The 19,217-nt window shown below is 43.2% G+C and overlaps 1 protein-coding gene across 2 annotated transcripts in view; it reads left to right on the plus strand.

Moving 5' to 3' along the window:
• AOAH (acyloxyacyl hydrolase) overlaps nucleotides 1–18,510 on the plus strand; it is a 919,324-nt gene extending 900,814 nt beyond the window's left edge. The window contains exons 20-21 of one of the 2 annotated variants that reach the window (XM_078688219.1): nucleotides 16,986–17,062; nucleotides 17,697–18,510. In XM_078688219.1, the coding sequence (XP_078544345.1) occupies nucleotides 16,986–17,062; nucleotides 17,697–17,825 (206 nt within the window). In that variant the 3' untranslated portion in view covers nucleotides 17,826–18,510. Of the gene's footprint in view, nucleotides 1–16,960; nucleotides 17,063–17,696 lie in introns of both variants that reach the window. The other variant, XM_078688220.1, reaches the window with a different exon arrangement.
• The last annotated feature ends 707 nt before the right edge of the window (nucleotides 18,511–19,217 follow it).

A 19,217-nucleotide genomic window follows, 5' to 3' on the forward strand; every position in this document is an offset into this window, starting at 1 on the left:
CAAATTACGCAAACCGTGCAAGCACATACAAATCAGTTCACAGTTTATTTCCAAAAAACAGGCTCTAGCTAACGCATGAGCAGAGAAGACGTAGTTGAAAAAAAAATACAGATTTAAAATGACATTTTGCGTTTCACGTGACATGCACTTAAAATTAATAAGCATATGTAAAGTTAAGACAGAACCGTAGGCCGATAGCTTACTTTAATGAAGTGGAAAGACTACAGGCAGACAGATGTCCAACACATGAATGACGAGCACACTTCTTATATAAAAGAACGTGAAGACTATTTTGTAATTTACGAAAAACACACCAGAGTGTATTTGCTTAAGTAGGCCCTGTTTACCTACATGTAAAACGCTGTCCGGTCGCAAGCAGCTAAGTCTTTAAGTTGGATTTTACAATAACTGATTTGAAAGCGTTAAACGTTTAAGGCACCGGTGATGAACATAGTATTTTTTTAGTAAAAAAATACCTAAATCAGGGTGCCTCAAAAGGTGTGCTCATTCAAACACGTTTTAGACCAACATGTAATTTCTTTGAAATACTAGAAACCTGCAAAACACAGCAACGCAGCAACGGGAGAGGTTGACTGCTTGCTGCAGAGACAGGCCAGCGCTGGAGGAGAAGTGCAATGAAGCGGGTCTGCCTTCGAAAAGATGCCGGCCTAGAGCACATTTAAAGAAATGAAACCAGGAGTGATGATGCGCGCCGCGGAATGTAAACAAGCGCACGCGTGAAAGACAAGCAGATGAGAAGGGAACAGGTAGCAGCTGTTTTCAAGCACCCTCATGCTTGTGGCGGCATTCGCCTTGTGGGAGCGAGCAGAGGCCAATTAGCATGCACGCCGCTGCTCACTCCCGCAAGGTGAATGCCGCCACAAGCCCGAGTATGTGCTTCCAAAAAGAGCAGAGCGACAGCTAAAGGTCCTCCTAAGCAACACATGCATGCTGCGTAGGCGAGACCTAAAAACCACTGACGGGCCCCTATAACACTCCAAATATATTGGGATATTACGTTAGTGCCCCCTCAGTACCTCTGGATTGTTATTGCATTGATGTGAAAGTTGTGCTCGAAAATTAATAATTTGTCACTGTTTCCGTATGTTTTTTCTCGCGGGGGAGAGCACGTGGGAACCGGCCGAACAGTTCGTTAAAAAAAACATGATGTATTCGCTTTGCTCACTCGTGGCTATTTGTTCTATGTATTTAAGCCTTTCACTTTAAATGCTTTGCAGTTGAGTCTTGGTCTACTAGCATAAATAGTAGGGGTTTCTCTGGGCGCACTGTGGCACAAACAGTGGAAGTGGGCCACCCCAGCACTGGCAATGGGCGACACCGTCCTGAGAAACATTGTATGCACTAGCACCTACTTGTTTATTACAAATTAAGCACTGCTTTCAGGTTCTGATGTACTGAGGACTCCATCTCCATATTCTCTAGCCATGTCCATATTCTCTGGTAAACAAGACATGCCAGAGAATGCATTTCTTGGGGCTGGGGGTAGGAGGGGCACAGGAGTGGCTGGCACTCCGCACCCTCCCCGAACATTCTTCTGTGGCATCCTTCTCTAAACATTTTCTACTTTTCCTTCCATTGTAGTGTTAAGCGCACTGATATGAAACAATATGTGAGATGGGACTGGACAAATATTACAGAAATAATTTAGCTCAGTTTTTTTTTCAAAGTATATAGCTAAATATTTTAATTGCCCAAATATAGGGTGTAGTATAATAGATTGATGAGGTTTACGCTCATTTTAAATGTTTAAAGATGAGAGATGTTCTGTATAAATGCATTTCTAGTGGAAAAATAGTGGCGCACATTCAGTACTGCCCCAGGGAAAAACCTCTGATGAGCTAATGCCTGTACTGATTTTATTTGCAATAACTTAATCTCTATGCACAGCAGTCCTCTGCGGGGAAATATATATATAGCTGCAAAATGGCGCGCGAAAAAAATGTAATGCGTGTGATCTGTTATCAGACTCCAACACTCCCAGTGATAGCATTTACTGTGGAAGCTGGTTAATCTCTGGGGGTGTGGAGCGCAGGGAAGAGTATTTTTTAATCATCTTTATTTAACACAACTGTACAGAAAGTAAACAAAACAGTGCCGCAAAACAAACGTGTGTCAACTAAAACATACGAAAAGGGTGTTTGTGCACCGATTGTGTGTGACATCTCTCAACATTTAAAGAAGAGAGACACTGGAGCATATGTCACAGATATCCTACATCAGAACATTGGCACTTTGGGAGCACAATTGAAGACAATAAAGTGGCCCTAGGCTTATAATGGCTGCATAAGCCTTCTTTTCCAACATTCCAATGTTTGTCTTTTTGTTTCAGCCTTTTTAGGTCGAAGCGTACCAGACAGCCAGGTGTTTGGTTTGCTTTCAACATCTTGGGGACATTCGGAAAGCTTCACTGGGAATGCATTCCGCCCATTGCTTGCCATTTGATTTGTGGTTGTTAACTCACATTTGTTTGCTTTCTATTTGCTGGCTTTATTTGTTTTAGGATGTCCAGCTTGAGTTTGCCCTTTCTCTTGCCCAAACACTATTTATTGTATACTTCAATCAGAACTGAATTTCTATGAACATGTCTTTAAATCGTGTTCTTATTGTCTCTCAGTTGCTGTGCATTCAAGTCAAAGGTCAAATGTCAGGCTCTGTCTCCCAGGGAGATTGGTGTTTAATTTTCTTTCTGACTTCAAAGAGAGAAGATTTATGTGACAATCCTGCCTGGTACCCATGTGAGACAGAAAGACTGTACGATGTTATTTATTTTCTAGCACAAAACAAAATCTAAATGTCTGTATATCAACTGTGCAGGTATTTCAGAATATGAAAAACACAAATGAAGCACATTTTGTGGTAATTCTGAAGTGTGGCGGAATCAAATTTTATAATACGATCAAAAATCATTCAATCAATCCATCAATCAATCTATCAGGAATTTGTGAAGCATGCTACTCACCCGTGAAGGTCTCAAGGCGCAGGGGGTCGATGGGGGTGGGGGCGTGCAGATCCGTATGAGCAAAAGAGCCAGGTCTTAAGGCTCTTCCTGAAGATGTGCAGAGTGGGTGAACGTCTGATGTTGAGCGGGAGTTCGGTCCAGGTCTTTGTTGCAATGTAGGAAAAGGCTCTTCCGCCCGCTCTGGCTCTGCGGATGTGTGGGGTTTCATCGAGGGCGGCAGAGCGGAGGATTCTCTTGTGTAGTTGGAAGGAGACTCTTTCGTTGAGGTATTGGGGTCCGGTGTTGTGAGGTTACTCTCTTCTCGACGGGGAGCCAGAGGAGGTCACGTAGGTGCTGGGTGATGTGTACATGTCGTCAGATGCGGAGGATGAGTCTGGCAGCAGTGTTCTGGATGGTCTGGAGTTTTCGGAGCAGGGATTTGTTGATTCTGGTGTAGAGGGCATTTCCGTAGTCCAGTCTGCTTGTTATGAGTGCGTGGGTGACAGTCTTTCTGGATTCAGGGGATCCACTTGAAGGCCTTGCGGAGGGTGTTGAAACACGTGGAGGAAAAGGCGTTGATCTGTCGGGTCATTGTGAGGGAGCAGTCGAGTATGATGCCAAGGTTCCAGTTTTGTCCATGGGAGTGTGGAGGTTGCCGAGGGCGGTGGGTCACCAGGAGTTGTCCCATGCTGAGGGGGTGGGGCCGAGGACAAGGACTTCTGTCTTCTCCGAGTTGAGCTTCAGGTAGCTGCTCATCCAGGATGCAACGTCTTTCATTCCTTCCCGGAAGCTGAGTCTGGTGGCGTCAGATTGTTTTGTGAGAGAGAGAATGAGCTGGGTGTCGTCTGCATAGGATACAATGCTGAGTCCATGCTGTCTAACTATGGCAGCGAGGAGGGTAATGTAGATGTTGAAGAGTGTTTTGAAGAGCATGGGGCTGAGAGATGATCCTTGGGGTACTACGCAGTTAATCTCTGTGGGTTCAGAGAGGAAAGGCGAGAGTATAATTCTTTGGGTTTTGCCGGTGAGGAAGGAGCGGATCCAGTCGAGGGCTTGCAGGCGTCGTGGAGTCTGGCAGTGAGAGTGCAGTGAGAGACGGTGTCGAAGGCAGCAGAGAGGTCTAGTAAGATGAGGGTTGCTGGGTGAGGAGAGTTCGGATGTCATCTGTGGTGGCAAGGAGGGCGGTCTCGGTGCTATGGTTGCTGCGGATTCCGTATGGGGAAGAGTCGAGGATGGAGTGCTATGGCGGTGGCAGCTCTGTTGAAGATGTCCGGTGGGCAGTGGTCCGTGGGGGCTCCTGAGTGAATGCTCTTCATGGTTGTGGCGGTGTCTTCGGTGGTGACCGAGGTCCAAGTGGAGATGGTCGGATGGCAGCCAGGGTGTGGTTTCGGTGTATGGTGTTTGTTCATTGAAGTTGTTGTAGAGGGACTTGATTTTGAGATGGAAGTAGGAGCCGAGTTTGTTGCAGAGGTCCTAGGAAGGTGTGGCGTGAGATGCTTCATTGGGGGGTTTGGTGAATTGCTGAATGATGCGGAAGAGTTCCTTCAAGTTGCTGGAGTTGGCAAGGATTTTGCTCTGGATGAAAGTCCTTTTGGTGGATCTGATGCGTTGCTGGTATTCTGTCATGGCATTCTTGTAGGTGGTTTGAGCTTCTGGGGTTTTGGTGTTTCTCCACACTTTCTCGAGATGTCTGCAGGTGCGTCTGGATTCTAGGAGGTCGTTGGTGAAAGCAGGTGGCTTTCATGGGGTGCTGTCTGTCGGAGTTCTGGAGGGGGGAGAGCTTGTCTGCACAGTTGGTAATCCATCTATGTAGTTCGTGGGCTGCAGAGTTGACGTTGGTCGTGGTGGGAGGGGGATCATGGTTGAGGGTGGAGTTGAGATGCTCCTCTGATCCTGCTCCAGTTCCTTCGCGGAGGGCGTCGTGTAGGTTTGTGAGCTGGGTTTTTTTTCAAAGGAGAAGTCTATGCAGTGGTAGTCTGTCCAGAGGGATTGTGTGGTGTGGCTGAAGCGGATGTTGTTCCCACTCCTCCCTCCACTAGGTGATGACATTTCCACACATTATCATTTGTGCACTGTATACTTTTATCAGTAAAACTGAGTGTCTGTGAAAATGTAATGGTCATTTCAACTGATGTGTTGTCTGTAATGGCAGTGCACTACCACACCATCCATACTCCACTTTACCCCAATCCTCACTATGCCACTCCACTCCGCACTACGTCACTGCACTCTACTCTGCACTACTCCAAGCCACTTCACTCAATACCTCTCTGCTCTACCACTCTACTCCGCTATGCACCACTGCACTTTTCGCCACTGCACTCTATGCCAATCCACTCTAATCTGCTCTACAACACTCTACGCTATGCCACTTCACTCTACTCTGAAACAATCTACTCTATGCCACTCGCTTCCACTTTGCACCATTCCACTTTATGCCATGCCACTCTATTCAACTGCAATCTACCCTCCGATACTCCACCCCACTGCACTCTACAGCACTCTAACCTACACCAATGCACTCTACACTACTTTACTCAAAACCATTACACTTTGTAACTGAACTCTACACCTATCTACTTTGCACCACTGCACTTTACGCTTCTGTGCTTTACTCTGCAAAACTCTATGGTACTCTGCACCATTTCACCCTAAGTCACTTTAATCTACACCAATGACTCCACACCATTGCACTCTATGCCACTCTACTCTGCAATATTCCACTCTCCGTCACTCTACTTTGCACCACCCTACGGCAATACACTCAACGCCACTCTAATCTACTGTGCACCACAGCACTCTATGACACTGCACTCTATGCTACTTCAATCTACACCTTTCTACTCTGTACCACTCTACTCTATGCCATTCTACTCTACCCCACTCTACTATGCATCACATCACTCTTTGCCACCGCACCACTGTACTCTACACCACACTATGCCAATGCACTCTATGCCACTGAACTTTACACCACTGCACCCAATGACACTACTCTGCAAAACTGCACTCTCCACCACTGAACTCAACACCACTCTACGCCACTGCACTCTACTCTGCACCACTCAACTCTAGGCCACTCTACTGCACTCTAACCCATTATACTCTATGTCACTCTACTCTGCATCAATCCACTCTACACCACTCTAGTCTATCCCACTGCACTCCACAACACTTTACTCCTCTGCACTCTACCCTGCACCACTCCACGCAACTTCACTCTACTCTGAAACAATCTACTCTACCTCACTGCACTCTATGCCACTCTACTTCACTCTGGGCCACTCCACTTTACGCCACTCCAATCTCCTCTTCACCACTCTACTCTAGGTCACTGCACTCCACGCCAATGGACTCTTCACAACTTTACTCAAAGTCAATTTACTCTTTGCCAATCTTCTCAGCACCACTGTACTTTATGCCACTTCCCTATAGTCCACTCTACGACACTCCACTCCATGATACTCCACTCTTACGTTGTACTCCACCAAACTGTACTACACTCCATGACACCATAATGCACTCTATACCACTCCAGAACACTCTACTCCACTCAGATACTACTCCACTTTAGGACGATCTACTCAAAGCTCTGAATGCCCCTCCATGCCACTATATTCCACTCAATTCTAAGACACACTACTCCACTCTATGCCACTCGGCTCTGACACTTCACACTACTCCATTTGACTCTACAACACTACTCCACGCCACTCCACTCTCCTACACTACTATACTCTCCCCTTTACAATATGGTCCATTCTATGCCTCTCCACTGTACAATACTTCTCCACTCAAAGCAACACCCTCTACACCACTCCACGACACTTCACTTTACAACACTCTGCTCTGACACTCCACTCCCTCCATGACACTCCACAACACTCTACACCACTCCACTCTGTGCCACTCCATGATACTCCACTGAACTCAACTGTACTCTGCACCACTATACACATTTCCACGTCACTCTAAGGCTCTCTACGCCACTGCATAAGCAGAGACCCACTTCCAGAGTGGCTCAGCTGTCCTCATTTTGCACCCTCAATTGTGAGACCGACAACCGCAAGGACCAACTGCTGGTGGTACTTTGGACCGTGGCCCCCTATGACCCTAAGTCTCAAAGGAGACCCTTGGAAACCGACTGTGAATACCCGTATGCAATGTATGGCTGATCTCCCATAGAAAAGCATTGCTGCGTAAAGACGCATTTGAGTGAACTATTTACTTACCTGTGAAATTCAATATTTTAAAAAGTACTTACCTGATTACAAAGTTGTTGGTATCAAAATTTATGTAAAAATGCGACTTATTTTTCTAATTTGGTCTAGGACTTAAACTTGAGTGTGTGTCTCATTTATTGACTCTGTGAGTACAACAAATGCTTAGTTTTACCCTCTGATAAGCCTAAACTGTTCGCCCACGCTATCACAAATGAGAGCCTTTAGTGTTTTCATTTTTGCCTCTTTGAAGGGTTGCCTGGACTTTCTACACATTGCACCCGTTTTGGTCCACTACATATGTAAATGTAAATGTAGTTGAGCTTATATAGCGCACAGCTACCCGCAGTGGGTTTCCCGGCGCTTGCTTAGGGAACCCTTCCTGGTATTCCCCTGTGAGATAGCAGGGTATCCACAAGGTGAAAGTCAGGCATCCCGCCGCGAGGGGCCGTTGTGGAGATTAAGCAAGCTATTGCCCAGAGTCGCAGAGTGTGAACCCGTGAGTCGAGGAGGCACCGGGGCGAGAATTATCGAGTCCGTGGAATTTTTAGCCCAAGACCCGCCGAGGCGGGGAATTGAACCCTGGTCCAGGACTGATCTCAGCTTCCGGGTCTGCTGCCTCTAACCCCTGAGCCACACTTCTCCATAAAGAGCCAACTTCCTACAATGAGGTATAACCATTGCATCCGGGTTATTCCTCATTCATGGGCGCTTTTTCACCCAGGGACTTTACTGCTTTGAACAGGTGGAGTCCCAGTGGGGAAACTGTTCATGCACTTGGGTTTACTTTGTAATTCGTAATCCTAATAGGCCTAATAACTCCTAATATAGGGCCCATCAGAAATTATGCGCAAGTCCTAATATGATCCTTAATGTCTTACCTTATTTGTGGCTAGCACCTTGACCATGCACATAGCCCCTAACATTTCTTGGGACATCCCTTTATATATGTGATGCCAGGTTTTTCTCCAAGTAACATTTGCAGTAACATCCTAACTTTAAAAAGAAATTTAGAGCTCCTTGGCCACCAGGAGCCGGGGTCTCCACAATAGCGACTATCCTTTCTCCCTAACCATTATATGCCTTCTGCGGTGTAGGCCATACTGTACTTGAATCAAACACTGTTTAAAAACACTTTTCTTTCACATATGTTCCAATAAGTATGACATCCTAGGACCCAGTTCTAAATGTGCCCCCAAGCAGTACCATGCTTTGTCCAGCAATGGGCACTGCAGTCCCTTGACTCAAAACCCCAGGCACATGCAACAACATGAGTCACTGTCCCCCAATAGGCATGCCTATATACAAGGTGCACCAGATGTATCAGTTCACAGCCTATACCAGCCAACCCCCAATGAAAATATGTTTAAAACATGGAAACCCAGTGTACTCCCTCCAAAAATAAACTAAGAGGATACACATTTGAAAAGGTAATATTTTATTAGGAAATTTGCATCAATAGGTATATACGTTTATAGCATATTACAGAAACATTGGAACCAGTAAATCTTGTTATGAATAGTAACATTCCAAATGTTACAAAGTATGCTAAGTATAAAAATATATAAATGCAAAAAGAGATCAGAAGGAAAAATGAAGAAGTATAAAACAAGACAATAAATAAAACAAATACATTGAACATTTTAATAATTATACATTGTGAGAAATTAGGTTGTTGGTTGAGGGGGATTTGAGTCTATCCTAAGCACCAGCCACAATCCTTGCCAGAGTGAACCACAAATGTCACTAAATTAACCTGTGCTTAACACTCTGGTAGCTTGGAACAAAAACAATAAGGCTTAACTTAGAGACAATGTGTAAAGCATTTATGCAGAACACAAACTGTAATAAAGTGAGAACACAACATAAGTGAAATCCCACACCAATTTAGAAAAATTGAGTAAATTATCTGAGACCAAAACAACAAAAATCCAATTTCTTTAATCAGAGATGTGCAGTTTTAAAGGTTTCGGTAAAAATTGTGCCTAAAAGAGGAAAGCGCCAACTGTAGTTATCTGGTTGCGCTAGACCGGGACAAAGTCACTAGTACAGACCAACCATGATGGAGTGCAGACCGGTAAAAGGCATCAGGTTATTTATTTATTTATAAAGCGCAACCATCATCCCAAAGAGATATCACGACGCTAGCGTAGCGGGAGGGTGGTGAATTGAGCTGGTTTGTTGAGATCGGTGGCAACATCCTAGGGGAATAAATGAGTTTTAAGATTCTTCTTAAACACCATGTAGTCCTCGATCAGCCATAGTTCCATCGGAAGCTTGTTCCAGTGCAAAGCTGCAAGGTACAAAAAAGTGTGTCCGCCTGCCATACTCTTACTGATCCTTTTGGCCTCAGCTAGCGCCTGAAAGCATGACCTTAGGCACCTGGACAGGGTGCAGAATTTAATTCTATTTCGCAGAATCCTGGGTATGATGGAGTGCCCTGTGTGCATGCCCTAAGAGCTTAATTCTTGCTCGTTGACGCATGGGCAGCTAGTGGATTTGCCTCAAGCAATCTGTCGCTGAACTGTATTTGCCTATGTTGCACATCAGTTTGGCCACTGCATTTTGTATTACTTGCAGATGTTTCAAAAGGTAGTCAGGCATGCCAACAAAAAGTGCATTTTCATAGTCCCGCCTACTAACAAGCAGGGCCTGTGTTACTGTTCTCCTGCTTTCCAAGTGGGATCCATGGGAAGAGCCTTTTTAAAAACTTCAGTGTGGCGAAGCTTCTACCACACAAGGTCCGCACGTGGTCTTGCATTGCTAGGGTGTCATCAATGATAACATCCAAATTCTGTGCGTACTGCTTGGGTGCTGGGGCCATGCTCAACGAGTTGGGCCACCATGATGCATCCCAGATATGATTGGCTCTGCCAAGAAGCAAGATTTCGGATTTCTCAGGTTAGGCCTGCTGAGATTTGTACCTTTTGCCCTTGATGCGGGGCGTTTCTGAGAAGCTATGCGGGGTCCTGCATCAAGATGTGTCATGCTCTGTCGGTTCCGATGAGGTGCTGAGATGTGAGGTCCGCATTAAGTTGTGTCGTGCTGCATTGGTTCCGATGAGGAACTGTGAGGGCAGTAGTGAGTTGCATTGTGCTGCGTCGATTCAAATGGGGACCACAGCTGGGCTGGCAGAGCACCTTTATCCCTTCTTCCAAGTGTGGAGGACTCAGGATGTACTTCTTGGACTCGGAGCATGCAGAGTACAGGCACAGGTTCGGAATGGTTGGAGCCTTTTCGTCCATGATGCTCTGATCAAGGGGCCAGCCAGCTAGCCCTTGGAGTCACACTGGTGGTCCTGGGTTCATGGCACAGGTACAATCCTTCTTCCTCAGGCAGCCAGACAGCAGAGCAGCTGGACAGTCCTTGCGGCAGAGCAGTCCTTCTTCTGAGTCTTCTACAGGTACAGAAGTGATCTGAAAAGTGGGTTGGAGGGCCCCCATTTACACCTGGTGCCACTTTGAAGTGGGAGAACTTCCAGAGATTCCCGCTACAGAGGTTTTGGGATTTTCCTGCCTCCCTGCCCTAGCCCCAGTCTGTCCGAGGTCACAATAGGCTAGTGTAAAGTCATTTGTGAGTGAGCTGAGCCAGTGTCTTTGAATTGCAAGTGTGGTAGGTGACAGATCTGCCCCCCTATCAAAGATGGCCCATACTCCAACTACCAGACCCTCATTTGTGATACTGTCTAGGAGGAAAACACAAAGGTCAACTGCCAACTACACCTAGTGATGTGTCCCAGTAACAGGCTGCAGGCACCAAATGGTTAGGACAAGAAAACGCCAACTTACTAAAAGTGGCATTGTCAGAATTGTGACTTAAAATATGCATTTACAAATATAGAGCATTTTAAATTACAGTTCCTCAGACACCAAACAGGAATTTCCTATGTGCTCCCTATCAAAAGATATCACTCATTAAATGTTACAAGGTAACCCAATCCTATCTTATCTTATGTGTTAGGTAGGCCTTGCAGTAGTGAAAAAGGAATTTAAGAGATTTTTCACCACCAGGACATGTAAAACTTTGAAAAAGTACATGTTCAACTTTTTAAATGCCTCACCCTGCTGTTTAGGGCCTGCCCTATGGGTTACTTGTATGTATTAAAAAAAGAAGGTTTAGGCTGGCAAATGGCTTATGCTGTCAGGTTGAAATGGCAGTTAAATACTGCGCACACAGGCAGCAATGGTAGGCCCCAAGACATGTTTAAAGGGTTACTTAAGTGGGTGTCACAATCAGTGCTGCAAGCCCACTAGTAGCATTTAATTTACAGGTCCTGGGTACATGTAGTATTTTTTAATGCCTTTTATTGTACCGCTTTATTAGGGAGCTACAAGTAAATGTATGTGCCAATTGGGCTTAAGCCAATTTCATTGTGTTTAAAGGCGATAGCAGAAGCAATTTAGCACTGGTTATGTCTTTTTTATGGCTAGGGTAAGCAGATGAATATATGCTCTATCTAGGCTACCATTATAACATACATCATACTACAAAGCTTGGAAAGAAATATTAGAGACGTTCTTCCAATTTTTGGTAATCTGTTGAAAAGCAACAGCAAGTAATAAAAGCACTATATTAATATTGAGTGAAAAAGTACTCCAATCAGCTGAGCGACTACCTAAACATTCTCCCAATCGAGAATAGATCACTTGTTTGGTTCTTCATCTTTATCTCAGCACATTTTAAACACTGAAATTGCCTCAGTACTGATTTCTGATCGTGCACTTGTCATTTTAGAGTTAGATCTGCTCTCCCTTTTTAAAGGCTCTAGAAGGTGGCGCTTTAATACATCTTTATTATTAGACACTTCCTTAACTAGTGCTTTTGAATAATGCATACATGAATTCTTTACAACTAATTCATCTCCTGAACTCTAGTCGCAGATTTTTGGAGATACCTTTAAGGCTATGGCTAGAGATTTCCTTCGTTCCTATGTCTCTCAAGAAGAGAATAACCTCCAAAAAAATCATTAGGACTCATGCAACAGATCAAACAACACTAGATCTACTTTATTTCACTACTAAATATAAGGTACACTTGAATGATTTAAGCAAATTTCTGTTCATTAAACTCACCACAGAAAATGCTGCCTTATATTTACTTCAATCCAGTATTAAATACAATGGACGTCAGAATAAAATGGGTAAATTACTCTCTAATTATTTAAAATTTAAAAAGATAGGGTTAGGATAGAATCCATGCAACTAGAATATTGGTTCTTAACCTTTTGACTTCTGTGGACCCCCACATAATACTGGTATCTAGGGACCCCCAATGAGTCATTACTAAAAGCAGAGGACCCGCCTTAAGCATTTTCGAAGTTATGAACTGCAATAGGATGCACAAAAATACAGGAAGAAGCATTCCTCAAACAAATACACAAATGATGAAGTATTTTATTTAATTCACAATCAAATTGAAAAAAAAAATCTAAAATTTGAATTTCAATGGGAAGGTCGGAACTTTTTAAAATTCAATTGACATCGCTCATCATTATTACTGTATTCTGTTTGATGCACTTACACTGCTCCCACAAATCAATATGAAGATGCTACTTTAATTTTAGCCTCCAATTTAAAATTCCTTTACATTTATAGAATGTTTTAAAAATTTTAATTTGACATATTTCTTCTTTATTTATATACATTTAATTAATCTGCTAATATTAGTTCATTTGCAAAGCAGTCATGACCCCCCTAGTGTGTTTTGCAGACCGCCAGGGGTCCCTAGCCCACAGGTTGAGACACACTGCACTGCAGCATACAGCATGGGGCAATGAGTCAGCTAGTTAAGATATTGGATAGCTTCTCTGTGAGTGAGAGCAATCTGTGCTTTTTGAGGCAAAAAAAAAATGTTTGTTTTTACCCACGCTTTCCAATATTTAGGTTAGAGGTGACCACTGATATTTGTTTGGTATATCGTTGAGTGGTCTTGTTTTGTGCTCATCCTCAGAACATCTGTGCAACTGACGTGTTTGACTGTTCACATTAATGTTTTATAGATACAAGTCTATTTTTGGTTGATATTCCATGGCACTAGTGGAAACACGTCTCTTTTTGCTATCTCACATTAATACACCATCTTTATGGTTCCTTGATTATTGGTACAGGAGACTAAAAAGCTGCTCAATGTTGCATTCCAGCCAAAAAGGAGATGGCGCTCTTGTTTGTTACGTAATCAGAACAGGCACTTTTTTTTGCAACGCTGCAATAAACTCCTTTTAGGCTCTTTTTAAAAGTTCATATAGTAGGAAACAGTGCAACCACTATTGTTGATCCATTGGCTAAATGGAAATAACTGACACCTGAATTTGAAATTTGTGTAACAATAGCACAGATTTCAAGGACTTGAAGTCCATACTGCAAATGGTGTTGAAATGGAATTCCCTTCAAGCCAGAATCAAAAGGGTTGGTTGTTTATTAGTGCAATAGATTTTCAGATCTTTTTGTAACACCTGCTTTAACCTAGGAGTGCATTTAAAAAGTTTGATTTCAGCACCCTTCCTATGTTTAGGAGATGCAAATGACTTAGGGAGCAATGTCGGACAGAAATCGACTAGTCAGCATGATTTGATACGTTAAATGTGTTCAAGGTTTTTCTGAGTAGAAACCTAAGAAAAAGAGGCAAAGCCAGCATCCCTAGAGCAAGGCATCGGTAGAGTTTTAAAGAGGTGGGGCTGATAATGAATGACTTATTGTTTACATCAATGTTACAATAACTGAGCCTTACGTTTTAGGGTTTGTCTTGATAGAGTAGCCATCGTCAGACAATTATGTGAGTGTCACCAGGAAAGGGGGTGTGGCTTCGCCCACATATTGGGGAGCAGGAGCACATGTTTTGATTGAGAAGACGTTGCGTGCTTCCAGGAAAAAGTGCTTGCACTCCACACAGATGTAATCATTTTGTTTATCTAGCTTCTTAAGCTTGAGCTTTCAGGGGCACACACATGGCATTGGAATGCTACTAAAGTGTCTTAGATATTATGGTGTTATCTTTCTTCTCTTTCTCTTCTTTATTTTCCCTTTCTTTCTCTTTCTACTGTTGATCATTTTTTATCAAGTGATGCATCTGACTTTTTAATATGGTTCCTCTATATACTTGTTTTTGAAACATAATATTTATATGGTTAGACAGGAGCCCAATATGACAGTTTTGACATTGAATCTTGTATTGCTATATTGTCAGTGTATTGCTTTCTATTGTCTTTAACTATTTATATGCTCTTTCTAATGTAATAAAATATTAGAACAAAAAAAACCAAACCCCTCCCCCCAAAAAAAAGATATTATCGTGTTATTCTCTGGTAGCAGCACAGATGAAAGGAGGGCAGTCTTTAACATACATGGATTTTTAGGTTTGGCTTGACAGTGCACCTCTCCACTGTGCTTTTAACCCACATCAATATTATTCTACAGTTATTTGCTTACAGGCAAATACATATTCATTACCATGCTATCTACTTGCAATGCTTCATATTGCCATGCAAAATAACATACAACATTCCAATTAAAGCCAGACCTATTGCCAATGCTTAGGGTTAGCCAAGACAAGGGCTGCCGTTTGTTCAGATGGCACCCCAGGTGAAACCTAATCACCACTCATCCTGATCCTCCTCCCCTGCGTCACCGGGAATTACACTGCTGTCTTTTCTAGCACTGTATATGAAAGGCATTCCTATTGCACCACTTAATAGCATGGTTGCTGTGCTAGGCGTTTTCCGTGGGAGTGAGAAACGCTTGGCCTGCTGCCTCACACAGTTGTACCCTTCTTTCACCAGTGCCCGTCTCTCATACATGCAAAATGAGGAACAGACAAAAAGGAATTTTAGTGGGAAAACTGAGGGACTTTAATTCCATTCATTTGCGATGGAAGCATTTTTAAGCAGGATAAAGTCAGATTAAACATGTTTTATTTAGAAAAAAGCGCCAGCGCTTGCTTCAATCAGGAATGTGACCTTCATTTGTGCCTCAGAGGCTGCCTAGTAGTGGATGTTTGTGGAGTGATCTGGGAGGGTGAGGGCGGGCACTGCTGCTGACTGAATACATGGAGCTAAGCAAAGGTCGCTACCTGAGACCTTCACTGCCAAGACCCAGTGGGGGTGCGTGGGGTGCGGCAGCCCCTGGTGTCAGCACTGAGGGGTTGACAAAAGGGCAAAAATATGTTTTAAACACTTATTTTTGACATTTTGTCAAGCCGGGGTGACAAGTGTCATCACTGAGGGAGGTGAAGTGTGTGTGTGGGGGGGGGGGGGGGGAGGGGGGGTTGACAATGGCAAAAATGCGTTTTAAGCACATATTTTTGCCATTTTGTCAAGCCGGGGGTGACAAGAAGTTTTCCGCACCGGGTACCACCTGACCTTGCTACGCCACTGCTAAGACCTTATCTTCTTCACCTGCCCTCCTCATTGGTGATCCTTGTTGTGGAGGCTGCTTTGTGCTCACAGATCAGATCCTGACTGGTTGACTCAAAGCACTGACCTGCTTGTGAACGCATGTTTCTCTTTTTCCTCCTCACCTGAATCCCCTATTCAGATGCTAAACAGCAGATGAGAGGCCAAATATGAGAGAGGAGGAGAAAGGAAAATGGAAGAGACAAAAAAAAAGAAGGGAACAAAAAGAATCTATAGAAAGCCCAACGACATTGAACGGCACAAGCAAGCTGGAATGAAGACATTATTAAAAGCAGCTGGCTAGATAAGCTCCTCATGCGTCCATCTAAATCAAGATGCCCTGGACCCGGGTCCAGCTCGCCGATGCGTAAAACTAGTCCTGGGAAAAGTCTTTCCATTTTAGTAAAATTATTGATATAATATACTTGTAGTCCTCTTCACCCATTATTCGGTTGTTGTGTCATTCACATTTTGTTTCCGCCCTCTACAGCATACAACATGAGACAACAGGTCAGTTATTGGCTAGCTTCACTATGAGCACATGCAAAATAGTTCCCTTCAGTGCCGTGGACTACTACGGCAAGGTGTGATTTTTGAGACCAAAAGTATTTGGGTTTTTAATATTGTTGTGGGCTGTGCAGATTCCACAACAATGTTTCATAAAAACCATGTTAAAATAATAGAAGCATTGTCAAAGCCAAAAGGGTGACAGCCAACACCAGACTGATTGTCTGTGCTAGGGCCTGTTTATTGTACTGATACAGATTGCCTGGTTTGGGAGTTTATTTTTTCAGTACAAGATGTTTCCTGAATAGGCACTTTAAATAGGGGGCACACTTGAAGGAAGCTGTCGCAGTGGCAGCTCCCTTCACTGCACAAAGATTCTGGCCAGGCAGGTACCTCAGAGATTCTGGCCAGGCCAGTAGGTGCCTCAGAGATCATGGCCAGACAGGTAGGTACTTCAGAGATCATGTCCAGGCAGGTAGGTACCTCAGAGATCCTGTCCAGGCCGGTAGGTGCCTCAGAGATCCTGGCTAGTCAGGCAGGTAGGTACCTCCGAGATCCTGGCCAGGCAGGTAGGTACCTCAGAGATATTGGGCTGGCAGGTAGGTACCTCAGAGATCCAGGCCAGGCTCTCAACAGAGTTTTAGAACAAGGTTGCTGTCGCAACTAATAAAACACTTCCTTGTATGGCTTGAAGTTAGTGAGAACGGTTCTCAGCATCCTCTATACCAAAATACCAGATTGATCAAAGCCACCTCCTGACAATCTGAACTAAAAATGTTGGCTGTGTTGAAATTTAAAGTATGCAGTATTTTATATTTGAGAGATTAAGAGAAAAGCTCTTTATGGTTTTTTTTGCCTGCATGTTTTTTTTTTACTTTACTTTCGTAGCCCCCAATAATCGCTCGTTTTGTAGTTGCAGAGTTGTGGAAAAAACAGATGGGAGATGGCTGGCAGCTGATAGAACCTGTGGACGGATTTCACCCAAATCAGGTAAAACACTGAGATCGAGTAGGAACGCAGGATGCGGAGCGAAGGCCTTAAATTTAATATTGTTGACCTGTGAAATGCTTTTCAAAATCCGAGACCACATATCTTTACCATGCATGGTAAGTATAGTTAAAATAAATATATGTATATATATATATATATATATATATATATATATATATATATATATATATATATATATATATATATATATATATATATTTAGGAGGGTTTAGGTGTGGGTAGGAGTATTGAGTTGTAAGAGTATTTTAGGGTTTAGGGATGGGTAGGGCATAAACACATTTTTAAATGAGATATATATATATATATACATATATATATATATACATATATAAATACACACATATATTTCACTTACCTTATTTGTATTTACCTGCATAGTAAAAGTATGCATTGTAAAATGTGTGGTAAAGGCATGCGAGGTAAAAGCATGCATTGTAATGTTGTACAACCATTTGAAGGCACTTGCGCGGATTGAAATTAGAGGTGTCAGCAATACACACAGGGAAAGCAAACTGAAGAGGCTTTATAGTGTGTTAAATAACCACTTAAAATATGAATGCCTATACAAATGTGATAAATTTCTGACATTCTGGTTCTGCTCTCCCCTCCGCAGATTGCCTTGGCCCTTCAAGCACAGATTGTCTGGCACGAAGTCTTGCAGAATTGGCCGGAGGTGTTTGGGAAAGAGAATCCGTTCAATGAAGCCATTGAAAAGAAATTTGGAAACCAAGGAGGCCACTGACCTTTTCGCTGTCTCCTATAAGGTCTCCATTGTCTCCACTGCCAAGAAGAGTTTGCTTTACTCATTGCCTACTATGTACAGGACAGAAGAGGTGCCAACTTGAAGAATCTGCTGCTTGCAACTTCTTCAAGACTGGTCGTTACCACAATTTTGGACTGAGTGTTGTCTTAAATAGTTGAAGACCTGGAGCAGTGCTATTTTACCATCTTTGACAGCAGTAAAAGGTTGCTTGTCACAGTAACTTTGAAAGAATGTGCTGCATTTAGCTAGAAATGTAGAAGCATGTGTTGCCATATCTAATAGACAAACAACAAAACATGCCAACACCACACACAAATTCACATAATGTACTTAAAACATAACGGGGCATAACAAAACAGTCTAAACAGAGCCACACTACAACACAACATCAAATTGAAACGATGCAACAAAAGAACAAAAAACATCACCACAACAAAATGGCACGCAACAAATATGCACCTACGTTTTTTGTCACACATTACCCCCTCCATAAACTTCCTTTCCTAGTACAATGATAAAAGGTGGCTGCCCTAAGCGCAGCCTTAGCTTACTACAAAATAAAAAAAATAGCACCAGTTAAAAACGTTTTGTAATGTGGACCTTTGATGTCTGAAAATAAACTGCTGTTATGTGCAGGTAAATAAAAATGACAAACCAGATAAAAGGTGGTCACACATGTATCTGATAAGGTTATGAGGCTGATGACAAAATTTGGTGGGCTTTTTACAAGTACAAGAACAGATCCACCTAAAACAGAAGGGTCAGTTTTCGAAGGCATGGTCCCTCTTCCTCAAAGGAACAGAACCCAACTGAATAACAAGAAAACAGGCCCTTTCATGAGGGACATAATCTAGATTTACTTCACCTCAACCAATCCCACTTCCCTATCTCACTTCCGGAATATCTCTGAGCAGGTAAACCAAAATTGACTGTATATTTTTCTTTAAAAGTACTTGTGGATCAGCTCTCTCATTCAGAACCCTTATCTAGGAGCTATAGTATTGGATAGAGAAGCCCCACTGCCAGCAGGTAAGTAGAACAAGTCTTTGGCCCATCCCAGACTCACTAAGATTTTGCTTCGAGGTTGCATCACTTTTATGGCGCAACCCGGTGCAAAATCTAATTGCCATTTACTAAGACATGCAAGTTGATTTGTGTGGCTTTGCATGGATTAGTAAATACAAAGCAATACAGAGCACAGCGCTGCCTTGAATTCTGTAGCTCACAAAGGAGGAGGAATATGCCGCTAAGGTTTGTTTGTGTGTGTAGGATAGAATCCCTTCCTACACAAAAACAATCCTCTGTAACACAGGCACCCACGCAGCAGCATTGCGCAAGGATGCCTGCACTGACGCTAGGCAGTACACAGTG

The sequence above is a fragment of the Lissotriton helveticus genome, chromosome 4_1, assembly GCF_964261635.1.
Source record: "Lissotriton helveticus chromosome 4_1, aLisHel1.1, whole genome shotgun sequence".
NCBI lineage: Eukaryota > Metazoa > Chordata > Amphibia > Caudata > Salamandridae > Lissotriton > Lissotriton helveticus.